General features: G+C 40.0%; 1 protein-coding gene across 3 annotated transcripts in view; it reads left to right on the top strand.

Annotated features, from left to right (window-relative positions):
• Positions 1-18,488, top strand: part of Scaper (S-phase cyclin A associated protein in the ER) — a 343,420-nt gene that overhangs the window by 303,593 nt on the left and 21,339 nt on the right. For all 3 annotated transcript variants that reach the window (XM_021171564.2, XM_029481364.1, XM_029481365.1), the window contains 2 exons: positions 5,120-5,354; positions 11,351-11,500. In XM_021171564.2, the coding sequence (XP_021027223.1) occupies positions 5,120-5,354; positions 11,351-11,500 (385 nt within the window). The remainder of the gene's footprint in view (positions 1-5,119; positions 5,355-11,350; positions 11,501-18,488) is intronic.

Below are 18,488 nucleotides of genomic sequence, written 5' to 3'. Positions count from 1 at the left end.
AATCTCCTTCCCCTTTCACCACTTCATTTCCCCAGCGCTGTGGGTCTCTTGTTTTTTTTTTTTTTTTTTTTTTTTTTTTTTTTTTTTTAGATATTTTCATTTACAGTTCAAATGTTATCCCCTTTCCTTAAAGTCCCCTATACCTTCCCCCACCCCCACCACCCTGATCCTCAACCCACCCACTCCTGCTTCCTGGCACTGAGGCTATGCCAGTGCCTGGCAAATACAGAAGTAGATGCTCACAGCCATCCATTGGACTGAGCACAGGGCCCAAATGAAGGAGCTAGAGAAAATACCCAAGGAGCTAAAGGGGTCAGCAGCCCTATAGGAGGAACAATAATATGAACTAACCAGTATGCCCCAGAGCTTGTGTCTCTAGTTGCATATGTAGCAGAGGATGGCCTAGTCGGCCATCAATGGGAGGACAGACCCTTGGTCTTGTGAAGATTATATGGGCCTCATGTTCTTTTCTCCACCACTTCATGTGGTGGCTTCCAAAGCCCAGCCACCACATGAAGAAGCTCAGATCCCCCATGTAGGGACTCTTCACCAGAAAGCCTTCAGCTGGCACCTGGCAGCTGGCATTAAACACAGATACCTGTATTCAAAAGATGTCAAGATGCTGGACTGTGGGCCTTGGAGAGGTCTGAGTATGCCCTGGAAGTTGGGGATAGTAAGGAATTATTCCTTCTGCCCTGCAGCCTTCTGAGGGAACACAAATTTTGTGACACTTTCACTTTAGCACAATGATATCTATTATTTCAGTTTCTTACTTCCAAGACTATAAAATACCACATTCATATTGTTTAGAGCCACTAGATTGTGACAATTGTTCTAGCACTAATGGGGAGCTGAGAGACCCACCATTGTTGGACTACAGCCTCCTCCAGTTTAGGGGCCAAGTCTTTCTTGCCTTTTAGTTCTTAGTATTTGTTGTATTGGAGCACGGGCACTTTGACTTTTGAGCAGAGTGCCTAAGAGAACATCATTTGTTTTATGTTCACACAAAGCCTAAGATATGATGATGTCACTAGATTAAGATTGTCTCTCTTGGAATATCCCAAGATTTAAGAGCCAAAAACTGGAATTCTGCTGAGAAATAACTCACTTTTTTTGTTCAGTGTTCTCATCCTTCATAGGGACATGCACAAACTTAACCCACTCCATATCAACACTGTGCAGACTGTTAAGTGTGGTTTTATGACTTGGGGCTGAAATGGAAGTTTCACAAGATGCCTCAGAGATTCTAGAAGTAAAAGCTGAATGAAACAAAATCCTCAAAGCTGTGAGAATAGTCTGGATGGTCACCAGCCCTACAGCATGCCAGAAGCCAAGAAGATGAACATAGACAAACTAGGAACAAATGAGAGAAATGGGGTTATAGAGTTTAGAATTGCACACATGCATGTGCATGTGCACGCACACACACATTCACACTGCCATTTTAGGCTAGCTAGGGCTAACTATGTAATGGATGGCCCTTGATTCATGCCCATACAAACTGCTGCTTTTTTTTGCCTTACTACACGCTCCTATAAAGCAGGTTTGGATTTTAGATGCTATATAGCAGTAATGACAGCCCACTTATACTTACTCCTATTCAAATCTAGTGGTAGTGACTTCAGATAAATATTTCACTAAAATCTCTAGTCCTGTAATCTAAATTAAAAAACATGTTCTAGTAAAAATTGAAAAGCTTTTAAATTCTGAAGTATGGTATACAGAACTTCACATCGGATTTTTAACGTCTTTCATGTATTTTTAAAGTATTTTTTATTAGCTTTGAGAATTGTTCATATTTTGATCATATTCTTTCCTCCTCTCAATTCCTCCTAGAGCCATTCTCATTTTTCTGCCCCCCACAACACAAAACTTGTATCTTTTTTTCCTTAATAACATAATTATTTTTAAGGAAAACTTTATAGTGCATAGCTGATATGCATAAAGCCTTATACTATCAACATTTGTGATTAAAGAGACTAGACTTACAGTTAAGACCCAACAGGAGCCAGGAGCCTGCTGATGGACAAATTATTTGCATTTTAAGCTGAGTCAAAAGTAAACATTGAACCAGTGTGGTGGCTAAGCAGGTAGAGGCACTTGCCTGAGTTTGATCCTCAAAACCCTCGAATGTTGTCATCTGATCTGCACATGTATGTTATACTACACATACACATGTGCATAGATAGATAGATAGATAGATAGATTAATATTAATTGCTTGATTGACTGAAAAAATGTTAAAGTAAATATTTCCCAATGTCCCTTCAGGTCTGCATTAGTCCATGGAAGCCAGGAGCCATACATGCATTTTTATAGTCCGCGAGCTCACTTTAAGGAAATATACTTCTCCTTAAAGCAATATTCTATGTGTTTTTAAACCATTTCCACATCTCAGTCCCTGAATGCTTGGTTGATTTTCCTCAGCTAACACTTTTATTTCCTTAGGAGAATATTCACTAAAGGCTGACGCTGTGTTGTTTCATTAGCTGTCAGATCAGCCTCTCCCCCATGATGGTAAAGGAGAAGCACTATGCTGATGACCTTCCCTTTGAAGTTTTGTTTGCATTTATTTTGTTCTGTCTGTTTAACTGGTTGTTCTTTTTGCATTTATTCTTCAGAAGAAAAAAATAGTGAATTTATGTCATTTTGTAATTGCTAAGAAAGGTTATGACCTTGTTTTTAGCAATGAAGCTGTACTCCTAAGTGTCTGATTTACAGTATGATAATAATCTGTTTAAGGTAGCAGGCACAGTAAGGGGGGATCAAGCACTCAGATTCATAGATAGTAAAACTCTGTCTCTGAAGTCATGCATCCTCGGAATTCTGAAAGTAGACTAGGAATTAGTTGTAGGGAGAACTGCCTTCTGACTCTGTTTGAGCAGGTCGTCAGTTTTATCCAAACCTGGGTCTCTTTTTGGAACCTATATAATAACTTTAGATAAATTAATATCTTTTCATGTCTATAGTTAGGGTTTGACCCCTAATTCTTTTGACTTTGATGGCACTAAGGGCCAACTGATAATAACAATTTTTATAAAAAGTGCTCTAAATGTGGCTATAATCAAAATCCTTTTTAAAATATGTATCTTTATTAAGTAGCATACTACAAAGTATCTCCTTATGATGACACAAAACTGTATTGTGTTTAACAATATTCAGTTGCAAATTCTGTCTAAAGAAAAGGCAGGGAGAAAATACAAAATCACGTCTTGTTCTGTGGGGATGTTTTGGTCCTTGGGCAGAGCATATGTAATAAGGTCTGCATCAGGCCCCTGCCTCTGCTACTTAAGAAGCTCATTTGAACTGCTTTAAGTTGTAGTTCTTGCGGGGCAGTAGTGGCGCACACCTTTACTCCCAGCACTTGGGAGGCAGAGGCAGGCAGATTCCTGAGTTCGAGGCCAGGCTGGTCTACAGAGTGAGTTCCAGGACAGCCAGGGCTACACAGAGAAACCCTGTCTCGGAAAAAAGAAAAAAAAAAAAAAAGTTTAGTTCTTACATTGTGCGTGAGAGTTGTACCTTCCCTACCAACTCTGAGAAGACTTCACATGAGGTAACACATCCCATGAGAAGAACACAAGGAACACGGGGATGCATCATGGTTTGTGGATGTGTTCTGAGCAATACCTGAAACAATATATCTGAGGCCTAAATGCTGGCTAGGGTTATCAGTAAAACTCTACTCAATGCAACTACCAAATTAAAACCAATAAAATGATCTCTTTAGACAAAAAATTCACTAGCCAGCCCTCCTAGTTCTTACTTAATTAGTGATAGCTTCTGAATGTTTTAAGGACAAGATAATGAGATAACCATAGATCGTTCATGCCTCTCTCCCTTCTACATTCCAGCCTGAAGGGATGACAACTGATAAAGGAAAGCCTGTTAATGTTAAGAGCTTGGGACGGGTGTTGTTGCATGGTAGTGGGGTAGCATGGGCACTTCTGCTGAGAGCTGTACAGATGATAGCGTATGAGGGAAAGACATTGAGCAGAGCCTTACAACTTCCCAGAGAAAAAGCCAAGTCTCATGAAAAAAGGCAGAAACTGGCCCACTTGGAACAGCACCAAGAAACATTAGGGTTTGTCTCTGCCATAGCTATAACCCCTGTCTATCACATCTCCAAAACTTCCATCTTCTCAGAGCCAGTAAAGGAAAAGTGAGAAATTTTTCCAAGCAAAAGTGGCCCTCTGCGGCTTGCTAGCTCTGAGTGAGACATGTGCTGAACAACTAGGGAGACCAAATGTACAGTTTAAGCTTAGGCCTAGACACCTTGTGCCAGAGTAAATAAGGAAGGGCCCCATCAAGCACACTAGCAATGAGGTAAGGAGGGGTGTTTCCTCAGAGAGTAATCTCTGTTGTTTCTTCCTGGAAACCAGGGATGCGGTGATAATGAGTATTTGACTGTGGTATCTGCTTTGACTGCATGCTCTTGGTCCTACATGCTTTGTATGCCTTAGTTCAGGAATGAGATTTAGCAGAACCTTGCCGGCTCACTGTTGACTTTAAAAATTGATTTACCACTGGACTGCCTCTTCTATTTCATCAATAAACATACCTCAGTGACTGAATCTGATTGTTTAGGGACATGGCCTCCACAATATATCTGTTAATACTGTTTTAATCTAGAATAGTACCTGCAAAAACAGTTGAAGCATCTCCCCTCAGTGTATGGCTATGCTGTGGGTTTTTAAGGTCTGCTTGCCTTGTAGCTTCTTCCCCTGAGAAGATCCCTTCTGAAGAACCAGGGAGGAGAACTACAGTGTTTGGATCTCCAAACCCACAAAGCTCTTACAGACTCTATGTAGTCTGTCCAGATGTTGGCACTAGAGGTAGTGGAGTATCCTAGGCTGCCAAGTGAGGGCAGTAACCGACCTCAGCACCAACTGCCTGGTGCTCAGTTACCATTCCTGCCCAGGCTGATCTCCCAGGGGAAGGAAAGAAAGCCACAGTGCCCTTAGTGGGGAGGGCTGCATTTGTTCCTGGAGGTCTCTTGTTTCTTATTACACAACTCAGAGGGTTTGCTTTTAGTAGTCTGCTTGTTGTGTTCCAATTAACCGATAAAAATCCTAACATCCTTTAGCTAGATTTTTCTCAAAGAGCTGTGTTTTCTTTCTCAGGTCCTCCAGCATATTTGACAATAATCACCAGGATCCCACAGGGCTGACAGCTGCTCTTCAGGCCACAGACTTGGCTGGAGTTCTGCATATGCTCTACTGTATCCTCTTCCATGGCACCATCTCAGACGCCGGCACAAGTCCCAAGGACAGTTACACCCAGAACACCATCCAAGTAGCCATTCAGAGTTTACGTTTCTTCAACAGCTTTGCAATTCTTGATTTGTCTGCTTTTCAGGTACTAAAACCTTGGTTCAGGTTGGTTTTAAAACAAACAAAAAGTTAGTGCGTGCGTGTGTGTGTGTGTGTGTGTGTGTGTGTGTGTGTGTGTGTGTGTTTCCTTGTATATGCATGTGGAGGCTAGAAGTAGAAGCTGGGTATTCTCCTCTATTGCTCTCCATTACCCCCACCAGCTGGGGTCTTGCTATGTAGTCTTGGCTGGGACTCCTACAAAGACCAGTTGGCCTCACACAGAGTTCTACCTGCCTCTGCTTCTGGAGTACTGGGATTAAAGGTGTGTGTCACAATGCCTGGCTCACTGAACCTGGGGCTCACCATTTATGGCAGACTTGCTTGCAGGCAAGCCCCCTGGATGTGCCTATCTCCCACACTCTCAGCACTGGTGTTAAGGCACTCATTGGCATGCCAGGCTTCTTATACAGGTTCTAGAAAGCTAAGAGTAGGTCTTCATTTCTCCATACCAATACTTTATTCACTGAGATATCTCCCCAGCACCTTTAAAAACTTTTTTTAAGATTTATTTCCATTTGTATGTTTTTCCTTCATGTGTGTCTATACACCACATGTGTGCTTGGTACCAGAAGAGGGTGTCAGATCCCCTCTGAAATTGGAGCTCTACATAGTTGTTAGCCACCATATGGGTACAAGGAAGTAAACTTGGGTCCTCTAGGAGTACAACTAGTATTTCCAACTGCTGAGCCATCTCTCCAGTTTCCAAAAAGTTATGGGGAGTTCCTCTTTGTAATATGAGACCCCAGATTATAATAAGTAGAATTATAAAATGTATATACCATTCTTTAAACTGTTTTGTAGAGTTATGTGGTTTCTGGTCACATTGAATGTTAAATGTGCTTTCTCATTTATTCTCATAACTGTGATGAAAACTGTTATTGTACCCATTTTACAGATGGAGAAGCTGGCAAATAAGTAATTTGCCTAAATTCCTATTTAGCTGAAACAAAACTTGTTACCCATGACTCTATGGTCCTTAAATTTAATCTATGCCACACTGCCACTTATAAATCTTCTACCTTAAATTCTTTAGATAAAGGTATTATCATCTCATCAACATTTAAATATTAATAAAATTAATGGTTTCTTATAGAAATAGAACCAAAATTGCTTAATTATTTTGATTGATATAACTCTAAGGATGATTTAACTGATTTGTGTCCAAAGTAAAGTGCATTTATATATAACTGTATAAACCCCTGTAATTTTAGTTTTTATAGCTAAAGGAAGAAAATGGCTTTTTCCTATAATACCACACTGTCAGCTTAAAAACAGAGTTTTTTCAAGTAGGAAATTTAATTTTCAAAAACACTGAACCTGTTATAGAGCAAGCCCCAAGGAATAGACTTTCCCTGTCCATTTATTAACTGTCGAGTGATTTCATTAAAAAGGGAACAAACTTGGCAGCTGATGAACCCATAATTTAGATGAATTACTTACTAAGAGGAAAAGGGGCTTTAGAGCTGTATTGTGTGAAAATAGTTGATCTCTAGTATCCTCAGATGAAACACTTCTCTTGTGAAACTGATGACACACGTTCAGTTAATTAATGGCTCCCTAGGATTCTGTTCAGAAACAAAGTTAGTGAGTGGTATCATTGGAGCTTGTATTTTTCAACTTTGTAGAGTTACTTTATCCATCACAAGAACAGAAGTCCCTTCTGAAGGATTAATGTGTTTCTATTTCCAGAGCACTTGAAGTAGCCTTTGCCATTCTCTGCAGTCTGCACAGTTGGAGTAGTTTACAGGCACACCTAATGAGAGATATCTGCTCCAGAAAATGTCAGTGAGTCTTACTTCTGGTTGCATATGACATTTATTTGTTTATCTGAGGACCTCAGAATATAGAGTTCAGTAGTCTTCCCATCAAATAAAATGATCTTCTCGTTACCATAGATTATGAAAAAGTATATACCTAAACCAGTTATTTTTATGCATTTAAAATCAAATACTTAAACTTAATAAAATAAGTAATAGCAGTGTGATCAGTTTTATTGTGATCTCAGACTCTGTGAGTTCAGAAATCCTATAGGGCTCTTCATATCTCATGAGGATGGCTTAGCTCTATTGCATGATGGCAAGACTTCAGCCAAGAGACTCACAAAGGTTAAAAAAAAAAAAAAAGGGAGGGTAATTGTACCTTGTAGAAGTAGGAACTGAAATTATCCAGAGGCTCCTTCAGTTATGGTTGATGCCTGGGATACCTCTAAGACTATGTCTGTGTAGGACCATCAGCCAGAGTACCTGTATACAGCCTATCTATATAATTCAGGTTTCTCAAATATTATAATGTCAGAGTCCTGGGGGGGGAGGGGGTCCTAAGAGGAAACTTCTGGAAAGCAAGTGTTCTAAAAGAACCAGACAGCAGCTGCATGGGTTTTTATGATCTAGTTTCAAAAGTCATATACTTGTATATACCTTTGTACTTGGAAACTGAGGCAAGAGGACTACAACAAATTGAGGACAGCCTGTATCACACTTTTAGGCCCTATCTCAAAAATAATGATAAGGGGACTCAGTAGTTAAAATTGCAGGCCGCTCCTGCAGAGGACTCAAGCTTAGTTCGCAGCACCCACATGAAGTTGACAGCCATATGCAAGTTCAGTTCCAGGAGATCACATGGCCTCTTCTGACTTCTGTAGGTACCAGGCATGCATTTGGTACATGTACACATGCATTGCAAGTACTTGTGTGTACACACAAATTACTATATCTTTTTAAAAATAATAATAATAATAATTTTTAAAGCCCAGTATGGTTGGAAAGAAGGAATTGGCGGGGGGGGGGGGGGGGGGGGAAAGGAAGAGGAGGAAGCAAGAAGATAAGAGTTCAAGACCTCAGTTACATAATGAGCTAGGGGCTAGAGAAGACTACATGAAACCGTGTCTCAAAAAACAACAAAAACAAAATACACACACACACACACACTAGTTGGATCACTCATAAGCCTCCCAGATTGAAAGAGAAACATAGGTAATTTCAAATATTTAAGGGCATTTATAAATTGCACCACTGTTTAACAAGTTCTATGACATCTGTCACATAGACACCACTGATGATCAAATATGCAATTTCAAATGAATATACAGGTGTTTATACTGTATAGCAGTGAGTGAGTTTGGGAAGAAAATACTATTTTCTTGATCAGAAAAACTCATGTTCTAGTTCACAGAAACAACCTCATGTCAAAGGTAAGATTTCATGAGGGATGGGGAAAGAGATTTCCAGTGGAGTGAAGGAAAATGGACATCTCAGCATGGACCTGACTTGAGAAAACGCAGAGGTGATCATAAAAGGTTAGAAGGAACTAAAGAACAAACTGAGCTGAGGCAGGTGACCTAAGCTACTAAAGAATGAGATAAGGTGACATGAGGAGCATGTTGATTCCCCCCCTCACACCTCCAGGTATCACAGGATTCAAAGTGCCACAGACTCATGCTCATCAGACCCCTGAGCTTAGAGTTGGGCTGACCCCACTAAGCAGTCCCACCACCATAAAATGTATGGCCTTGGACAAGCCATTTGAGCATGAAGATCCAGTACCCTCATCTAAAGCAAATTAGAAACATCTACCTCACAATACAGAAGGTTAAATAAGATTACATAATGGCACTGTGCTGGTTAGTGTATACTAGGCCCCGGATACAAGGACTGACCCCCTCCTGGCCCACCTTTGGCAGCCCACTTGCTGGGCATTTCTGTGAATGCTATCATTGAGTTCCTTTCTGTATGGCTTGTGAAGTTGAAGTGTCTGCTCAGTGTCCTGGGAGATGTTGAATCAGAAAGTGCCAAGTGTAGCATTCATGTTTCTCTCCTCTTCAGAGCCACACATCTGTGTGCTTGTTTTGTGTGAAAATTTGTCATGTGATAACAATAAAAGAGTTATCCATTAGAACATTTTTATCATGTACCAATAAGGCTGTTAAAATATCTCTTTCTCAGCAAAGAATGTGAATTCACTCTGAAATCATATTGGCACAAGTGGCCTGGAGGTCAATGATACTGTATATTGCATTTGTCATGACAGTTTTTAACAATTGAAGGTGGTCTCAAGAAACAAATCAATGTACTGACTTGGCAATTAATTCTGGCTGGAAAGGAAATATAGTTTCCTTGAAAAATTGGTTTGATTTTTATATTCAAACATACATGCCCTTTGACCTGCTCTTATCAGGGAAGGTTAAACAGAGGGCACTAGGTCACAGAATGCTGGACGAGACTAATTAAATAAGGGCTGAACTGAGAAGGTGTCAAGACTTGATTTAAAGGAGCAAAGCCCTCCTGAAGTGTCTGGGGCTTGAAAAATACTTGGGGTGGGGGTTGTCTTGGGGCAATAGAATGTGACAGAAGACACTCTTTTTTTTTTTTTTTTTTTTTAGAAGACACTCTTAAAGTTAGCAGTTATAGCACTATAGCAGTGCCCACCTGCAGGGCTCTTTCACGCAATTTAGACAGTCAAGTAAATGAAATTTCCAAGCTACAGTCATCTGACCTGGTTTCAAACCCAACAAGACCTCAAATAAAGAGAAGAGTTTTAAAACTGTGTGTTTCCCACAGGCCGGCAGCAGTGCTTCATTCCAGTGTGGGCTGCAAGTGTATTCTGTGGGCTTCGCCTCTCCCCTTTGCCCTCCTGTCGCTCTGTCTGCTTGACATGTTTATTAAATAGAAGCTTCGGGCTGCACAGGCAGACTCAGATTCTCCTCCCAAGTCGCCCACCACTGACAGCCCATAGCCTGTCTGGAGAAAAGATCCCAGAAGCCTCATAGCTAAAGGGCTCCCTAGTTTGGGGAAAGATTTTTTGTTTTGGTTTGGTTTTTTACATTCTTTTGGTAGCTTTTGTTTTAGAGCACTATTTGTTTGAATAATAATTAATTCTTATTTAGATTTCTTTTTCAGTTTGAACATAAGTAAATAATTAGAAGTGGGTATTTCTCTCTACGTAAAGGTGGGGGACACAGCCCAGTGATGGAGTATCTTTTCGTGATGTACAAGGCCCTGGGTACAGTCCTCAAAGACTACAAAACACTACAGTGTCTTTGCTGTGTACAAGAAAGTAGTTTATCCTTCAGAATAAAAGCTAATAGAAATTAGCTTACACAGTACATTCACAGATGAAATTTAAAATTTATGCTTCTATATCTTTTCTATATAAGAATTCTTGTCTAATGAGAAAACATAAGTTATTAGGCATGGAATGAATAAATGCTTTGGTGGAGTGTGTGTTGAATACATGTGTTGTGGGCATTGTTCTGCTCTAGCTTCTGTCCTTCAGGTTAAATATTACATTGATTTTGATCATTTATTAGATTATGAACCCCTGAACTAATTGCTGCCCAGAGTATAATAGTCAGGTTCATGATATTTTTTTAGATTTTTTTTCTCTCATATTGCTTCATTTGGGCTTTTTTTTTTTCTTAATGGTCCTTTGTTTGTATATTTTGGTTTCCATTTAGGAGGTTATATGTGTTTCTTGTTTGTTTTTGTTTTTAAAAGAAGGAAATCCTGGGGACATGGATAGGAAGATTCTAGGAGAGTTTGGAAAGGGTAAACAGATATAATATATTAAAAATTCAATAAAATTAATATAGAAACTTAAAAAATAAATTAAGCTCCAGGCTTATGCAAATTTGACATGCTGTTTGAAAGTTATGAACCTCTATAACTTGTACCTTTAGTCCCTTTTCTTCATTTTTTTAAGAACAGGAACTCTGTTATTTAATGCATGCTAAGTATAGGAAGGGAGGGAGGGAGGGAGAAAGGGAGGGAGGGAGGGAGGGAGGAAGGAAGGAAGGAAGGAAGGAAGGAAGGAAGGAAGGAAGGAAGAAGGAAGGAAGGAAGGAAGGGAAAGGAAGGAAAGGAAGGAGGGAGGGAGGATAATGCCCCTCTAGCCACATAACAGAGTGTGCAAAGCCTGCACTTGCTGTATAATGTACAGCCCCAGCTTTCCCTAGGCTGGAGATTTTAACTGTTCCTTGTCTGTCAGTCTGTTGTAGGGGCAGAGGGCTTGTCCCTTGCATTCCGGCACATGGCTAGCTCCTTGCTAGGCCACTGCAGTCAAGTCTCCTGTGAAAGCCTCCTCCATGAGGTCATCGTCTGTGTGGGCTACTTCACTGTCAACCACCCAGATAACCAGGTAAGAGCCTCTGGAAGGTACCTCAGATGACTCCCAGCACTGAGGGTGTGAGGTATTGGAGTGAGAAAAGACAGGCTAGCCTGCTGGAACCCATCTGTCCTGTATGAAGGCCTTTAACCAGGCTCCCAGGATATGTTGCTGGCTTTATCTCTAAAAGGATATTTGATCTACACCAGATAGCACAAGGACCTCCTCTTAAAGCTATGAAGGTAAGATATTTTAGTAAAATATTTTTAAAGTACATAGAATCATCTTTTCCCTCCTGTACAGAAAGTTTCAACTCCCACACTATATGGATGCCAATCCTCTTGCTGTGATAAGGAAGCATCCGCACCTCTCGACTCAGATCACTTAGCAAACATAAAGCTGGCCTTGGCCTTGCTCTGTCTGAGTGTCCAGAGGCTTCCAGATCGTTGGGCAGAAGTTAAGAAGGCAAGGTTCTGGCATCTCCTACTTGAGAGACAGGCATAATTCTATTCATGGCTACTTTATTTGGTTTCTGAGTAGGGCTTCTGTGAATGCATTCTCCTGCTTTATGAAAGTGGAATGTTTGTTATGAGTTGGAAGAAGATAATGAGGTACCTTCTTTCTCTTTTTACTTTATTTTTTAAATAAATCATGGCACAACTAACACATCAAACTAATTCTTAACTGCCTCATTTATATAGCTTTATCTAGACAGAAAGTTGATTGTATAGATTATAGCTGAGAAAAATATCTAAACATTCCACTAACTTTTACTCTAAGCTCACTGGTTTTTAGTTTAAGCACATCTAAAATAAATGTGACTATTAGATTTTTCAGCCTAGAGCACCCTAGAGGAAGACAGAAGAGATGAGTGTGCTGTCATAGCCAAGTACAAGGCAAGAAGTTGCACACCGAGAGCTGCCAGTACGTGTCTAATGAGTAGGAAGAGATGAGAGAGAACAAGATAGGCCCAGGAGACTAGAATCACAGACATGTAGGTTCATAGAAGCATTCAGCCCTTGGTAAACATGGGGGCAAAGTGGGCCTTCGGTGCATTCTCTGTAAGGGCAAGGAATGGACAGTACATTTGAAAAAAATTCTTGTGGTTAAAATGTAGAAGATTTAGGTGCTTAGATGAAATTATATATATTTGTATATATATATATATATGTGTGTGTGTATGTGTATATATATATACACACATATGTATATATGTATATATACATACATATAAACATAATATTTTTTTCCTATTCCCAAACCTCGTTGCCAGAGGCATTTGTTTGTTGCCTCCCACTGTGGAAATACTTAGGAAACTACTTGAAAACAGCCAAGTTTTTGTCCTCTCTAAGGACCAAACCCATAAATTGATAAAATTTTTAAAAACTACTGGAGAAACGATTGGTGAGGGGGCTCCCTGTGTGGGTTTCTTTGCTTTGTGTGGACCAATATCCTGAATGACTTTTATCTCACCTTAAAGTTTCTTCTCGTGGTTATGACCACAAAGGATTCCATATTTTTTATGAAAAAGATATGGCAAATATAAAGAATAAAATGGAAGCCCATTGTAATAGTCACTCACAGGTTTCCTTCCAGAGTCTTCTTAATGAACAATTTTATGTAGCTGAAGTCATATCGCACATGTATTCATGTCCTGCTTTCTACACTTTATTTTATACCAGAATATCATTTTAATGGCTTTACTGTATGTGGACATTGATAATTTACCTAACAATTTCCTGGTTTATATGTAAGTGGTTGATGCGATATATCATGACCCTCTGCTGCACTTGTAAAGAGCTGTGCAGTTTGTGAGTGTGTCGTTTAGCAATTCTACACCAAGAAGTTTCATTCTTACAGTACATTTCATGCTGCTATGCTTTGAAGCTTTTTGCATAAATCATCTCTATTATGATAAGTTATGGATTCAGACTTCTGTGGGGTTTATGAGTTTGTCTACGGATGCTAGCTCACACAGTCGTCCTCCATTTTAACATCCCATACTTTAGTTGATCTCAGCAGAGAGAACAAAGACTGGAGCAGGGGAACATATATTTGGAGGAATAAGGAGAAAGCAGCTGAAATGGGTAGAGAAACCATGGGGTAGGAGGGGAGAGAGGAAAAGGTGGTGGCAGTAAGCTTTGGAGGTCACGGTTGAGAGGCAATGTCACTCAAAGGACAAAATTAGAAGAGTGAAAAATGCCAGAGCTAGTGTCTTGATACCTTGCCTCCCACAAAGGCAAGGTGCTAAACCGATCATCTATTGAATCAGAGAACCCAGTCCAACTCTGTGACAGTTGTGGAAATACAACACAACTTTATGAGGAGAAAACAGAACATCTTAAAATACAAAAGAAATTAACAACTGATAGAAAAGATTGTAAGAAGATTCTAAAAAGCAGAGATTTGTAGCAATGTAATTTCTAAGCATCACCTTGTCCTGTGGAGATCTTGTTGCTATTGTGCCCAGGTGCTGTCTCTCACCTCATCAGCACTACAGTGCAGTCATCAGTACAAGGTCAATCCCTGCCTCAGATAGGTAGGTAGGAAACAGTATTCTAAGAGGCAAGTTAAACCTCCTGAAACAAAGGAAAGCACTAGGAGACTGAAGTCAGGTGTAACAGGCCCATCCGATGGTGGCCACTTAAGTCAGGTGTAATGGGCCCATCTGATGGTGGCCACTTGCGTGTATTTTGGACAGCAATTCCTGCCCGCCAAATGCCAGTATGGGGTTTCTGGGCATAATGTGTGTGTCTCACTCGGGGAAACCCATAAAGATTCTAGGAAGTTATAAATAATACCAGACATAATTTAGCAAGTAGAGTGCCTGAGTTTTAGCTCACCTCTGCTTCTACCCTGCATATGTAATCTTAGATGAATCCTCCCTTTAGGTTCATGGATCTGTGACTGTTGAAAAGTAGAATAGTTCTGGAGAGCAGTGACATCTACACATGTGTGTACATGTGTCAGTGCATGTCTGTGTATGTTCTCATGTATGTTTGTGTGTTTTCATGTGTGTGTGTGTGTGTGTGTGTGTGTGTGTATAAAACGCTGCTAAATTGTAGGGCTAAAATGTTTCAGCTGCTAAATTATATGTTATGTATATTTCACATGATTAAAAAAAGAAAAGACTGTGCTGAGATATGCCTTGAGCCTGTGACATTAAAGTCTGAGACTAGGACCATAGAGAGACCAGCATCTGATTTCAGGGGGATTCTACACCTGGATTTGTGGTTTTTAGATCCTCCCTACTCTCCTCCAGATCCTGGCAGCACCAGATGGCGTTATAAGCTGCTGGACACTTTGTGGCAGCTTGTAATTTAAAGCTCACTATCCCTCAGCTTCTCCAGTGTAAACTGAGGAGAACAAGAACCATTGGCAGGCACAGCAGACTTCTAATAGGTGACTTGGGAAACTGGGTGAGCCATGCCATCACCAGCCACAGTTGTTCTGTCTGCTGTGTCCCCTGGCCCAAGTGAGGATCTGTGCCAGGCTCTGTGGGTTAGGCTACATAGAGAAGAGCATAAGGCAGACAGCCACAGTCACTGAGGTGACAACTACTTGTATCCAGTGAAATTGGGGGCTTTTCTGCTGTTAAAAGGGTGGGTATTTTCTTTCTTTTAAAGCGGAACTTCTTAGTTCCCTTTCCCACAAAACCACAAATTTGCTAAGTGAACATTTGCTAAGGAGAGCTAGTAAGAGCAGCTGTAAGCTCTTGCCCCAGTTCCATGTCTGTGGAGCTTTTACCCTAGAAGGTCATCTGCGCAGCCACCTCATAGGCAGGCTCAGTGGTACCCCTTCTCACACACCCCTCTTCTCGGGGAATCAGTTCAGTCTGGTGGGAGAAGTGGTGATTCTTAGTTCAGGTAAGTGTCATGTTAATCTGCAGGGCATGGTTTTCCAGAGAGGACCCTTCATCTCCTCCTGGAGAAACAGTATGTCTCTCTACAAGACAGGGGTCCTGAGACCTTTGCTGCAGCCCACGTCTGTCTCATTAGGTGACTGCTTTGCATAAAGGATTTTGCTTTTTTTACTTGCTGCCACTTAGTCAATTAACTAGAAGGGCTGAGCCCCAGGACACCACAGATCACTTCAGAAGAGTAAGCCAGATAATCAAAACCAATGCCCTGTCTGTGATAGAGCCAATCATCCGTTTCCTATAGGTTTACAGTATCTAATTAAAATGATGTTTTAATCAAAAGCTTCTCTGTATTTACATTTTCATGACTTTCTAAATTCTTTCCCATTTAATTATTATAATGAACATAATTAATATGTGCTGTCAGCTCCTCACTTTATTTACATTGTATTGGATAATTAAATTTGGTCTGATAATTAAATTAACTCAAATGAAAGATTGTATGACTGCCTGAATATTACTGTCATGGGAATAAGCACCTTTCAATATTCATTTTGATTAGTGAGTGCCTTTCTCATTAGGAAAAGTCTGATAAAGTCCAGGTACCTCAGCTTCAATCTTATGATAACTGAAACAAAGATGACTTTGGCCCACCTGTCCCATCCAGCCTCTCTGTATTACCAGGAAGAAAGATCATAGCCTTATACTTTCTCAACTCAGGACCCCTTTTTGTCCAAGAAATTGTTTCATGACCCAGAGTGGGTAAGTATATAAAATAGGTATTGAAATCAAACAGTTACTGATAATAAATCATAAAGAAATTTATTTTGAAACAATCCTTGGACAATATAAGTTTACTATTTACTAAAAACTGAAGCAGCCGGACAGTGGTGGAACACACCTTTACTCCCAGCACTTGTGAGGTAGAGGTAGGCAGATTTCTGAGTTCAAGGCCAGCCTGGTCTACAGAGTGAGTTTCAAAACAGTCAGGACTACATAGAGAAACCCTGTCTAAAAAATCTAAAAGAAAAAAAAAAGAACTATAGCAAATGTGGTTCTAATTAGATGGGTGTACCTATTTATTTTTACATAAATAATTAAATATTGGCTGAATATTTGATACTGCAGATCATAGAACATCTTCAACAGTTTTCAGAGTTGATGATACTTATAAATATCGGTATTAAGACCATCACTTCATATACATATATAGTGAAAAATGGCAAAGGTATGATTAGTGGGAGATATGGCTTTCCGCAGGGAAAAGCACACCAACTAGTTGTTCAGTCCCACAAGGCCAACTCTTAAACATTCAAGTGACATTATTTATCAGGTTGCATTTAGGACTATATGTGTATATGCTAGTACATAATCTATATGTAATAACAATGGGAAAAGTCTTGAATTTGAAGGAGAGGAGAAAGGGGTTTATGGAAGGATCTGGAGGGAGGAAAGGGACAGAAGATATGTAATTAAATGTAATCTCAGAAATAAAATTAATTTTTAAAAAAAGTATGTTTCAGGCCCTTAAAATTATAGGAAATTCTGTCCTAAAATGAAGACAAATTCATTTCATAGGGTTTTTTTTTCTTTTATGAAATTCACCTTAGCAACTCCAACAGCAGTTTTTAAAATCAAACATTAGAACACAATTCAAAGATTCACTAATTTGATACTTACATGACAGTAGGAAAATATTAAAAGTCTTTATTTTCTGTAATTAAACCATTATGTTTCCGAAAGAGCAGAAAACTTTGCTTGTACAGTAAAAACACTTTATTTCATATCAAATATAATAGCCTTGAGTTGGAGCCAAGGTGTTTTGGGTATATTTGTTGATGCTGGGGGTATAAGGTATATGTGTAGCTAAAAGTGCACAGGTTTATATTCAGAATCACAGTGACAGTGGAGGTGCATAGGAAACTGCTGCCCCAGTCACCTTGGAGTCATCACATTTGAATTTTGCATTAATGTTTGATCATCGCATGTTGAAAGCCTTTTCCTGTTGCCATATTTTTCAGTCACCTCAGTCATTTATATGACCTCATAATAAAGTCATGATCTCATAATTCAACAAGCTGGGATATAGATCATGTAATTGTATGCTCTGCACCCGTATAAAAGGCACCTGGAGCTGGGCGTGGTGGTGCACGCCTTTAATCCCAGCACTCGGGAGATAGAGGCAGGTGGATTTCTGAGTTCGAGGCCAGCCTGGTCTACAAAGTGAGTTCCAGGACAGCCACGGCTACACAGAGAAACCCTGTCTCAAAAACCCCCCAAAAAAATAAATAAATAAAAAGGCACCTGGATGCTCCTAGGAATTTCAGGACAGGAAGAGAGGCTTGTGGGGTTCTGTGTGATTGTGTGGTGTGTCTTTTCCAGTCATTTGATGACTTAATTTTTTATTTGTTCTTGTTTTTGTTTCAGTTTGTTTTTTTTTTTTTAATTTGTTTGGTTGATTGGGTAGTTATTATTGTTTTGGCTTTGTTTGGGTTTTTTTTGAGGGGGGAGGAGGGATTGTTACTGTTTTTCAAGGCAGGGTTTCCTGTGTAGCCCTGGCTAACCTGGAACTCAGAGATCTATTTGCCTCTGCCTCTAGAGTGCGTGGATCAAAGGCGTTCGCCACCACCGTGGACTTGTTTGTTTTGAGATAGGATCTCACTGTATAGATCCGGCTGACCTCCAAATCACAGAGATCCTCTCACCTTTACCTCTTGGATGCTGGAATTAAACGTGTGCACCACCATACCTGGCAAATGTTTTAATCTACTGTACTCTTGCCATTTCTTCTACATAAGTAATTTCTCCATTTTACTCCATCTGCTGTTAAGAAAGGCTTGGTTGTCATTTGTTGCAATTGCTTAGCAGAATATTTTGCCACTGAGCTACAGCCTCAGACTTTCCTTTGTGGTGTTTAATTTTAATTTATTTTTTAATTTCTGTGTATGTGTATAAATCAAACAACAGTTGTGGGAGTCAGTTTTTTCCTTCCACCATGTGAGTTCTGGGAACACAGGCTTGGCAGCCAGCACTTTTACTGGCTGGGCCATCTCACTGCCCTTTCTAGAGTTTTGTCTTATTTTGTTTATATTATATTTGTTTGCAATGTCAGGGCTTGAAATCAGAGCTTCATACATGGTAGGCAAGTACTCTTCTGCTGAG

This window comes from Mus caroli, chromosome 9, assembly GCF_900094665.2.
Source record: "Mus caroli chromosome 9, CAROLI_EIJ_v1.1, whole genome shotgun sequence".
In the NCBI taxonomy this organism is placed as follows: Eukaryota; Metazoa; Chordata; class Mammalia; order Rodentia; family Muridae; genus Mus; species Mus caroli.
This window is presented reverse-complemented; position numbering and strand designations above follow the sequence as displayed.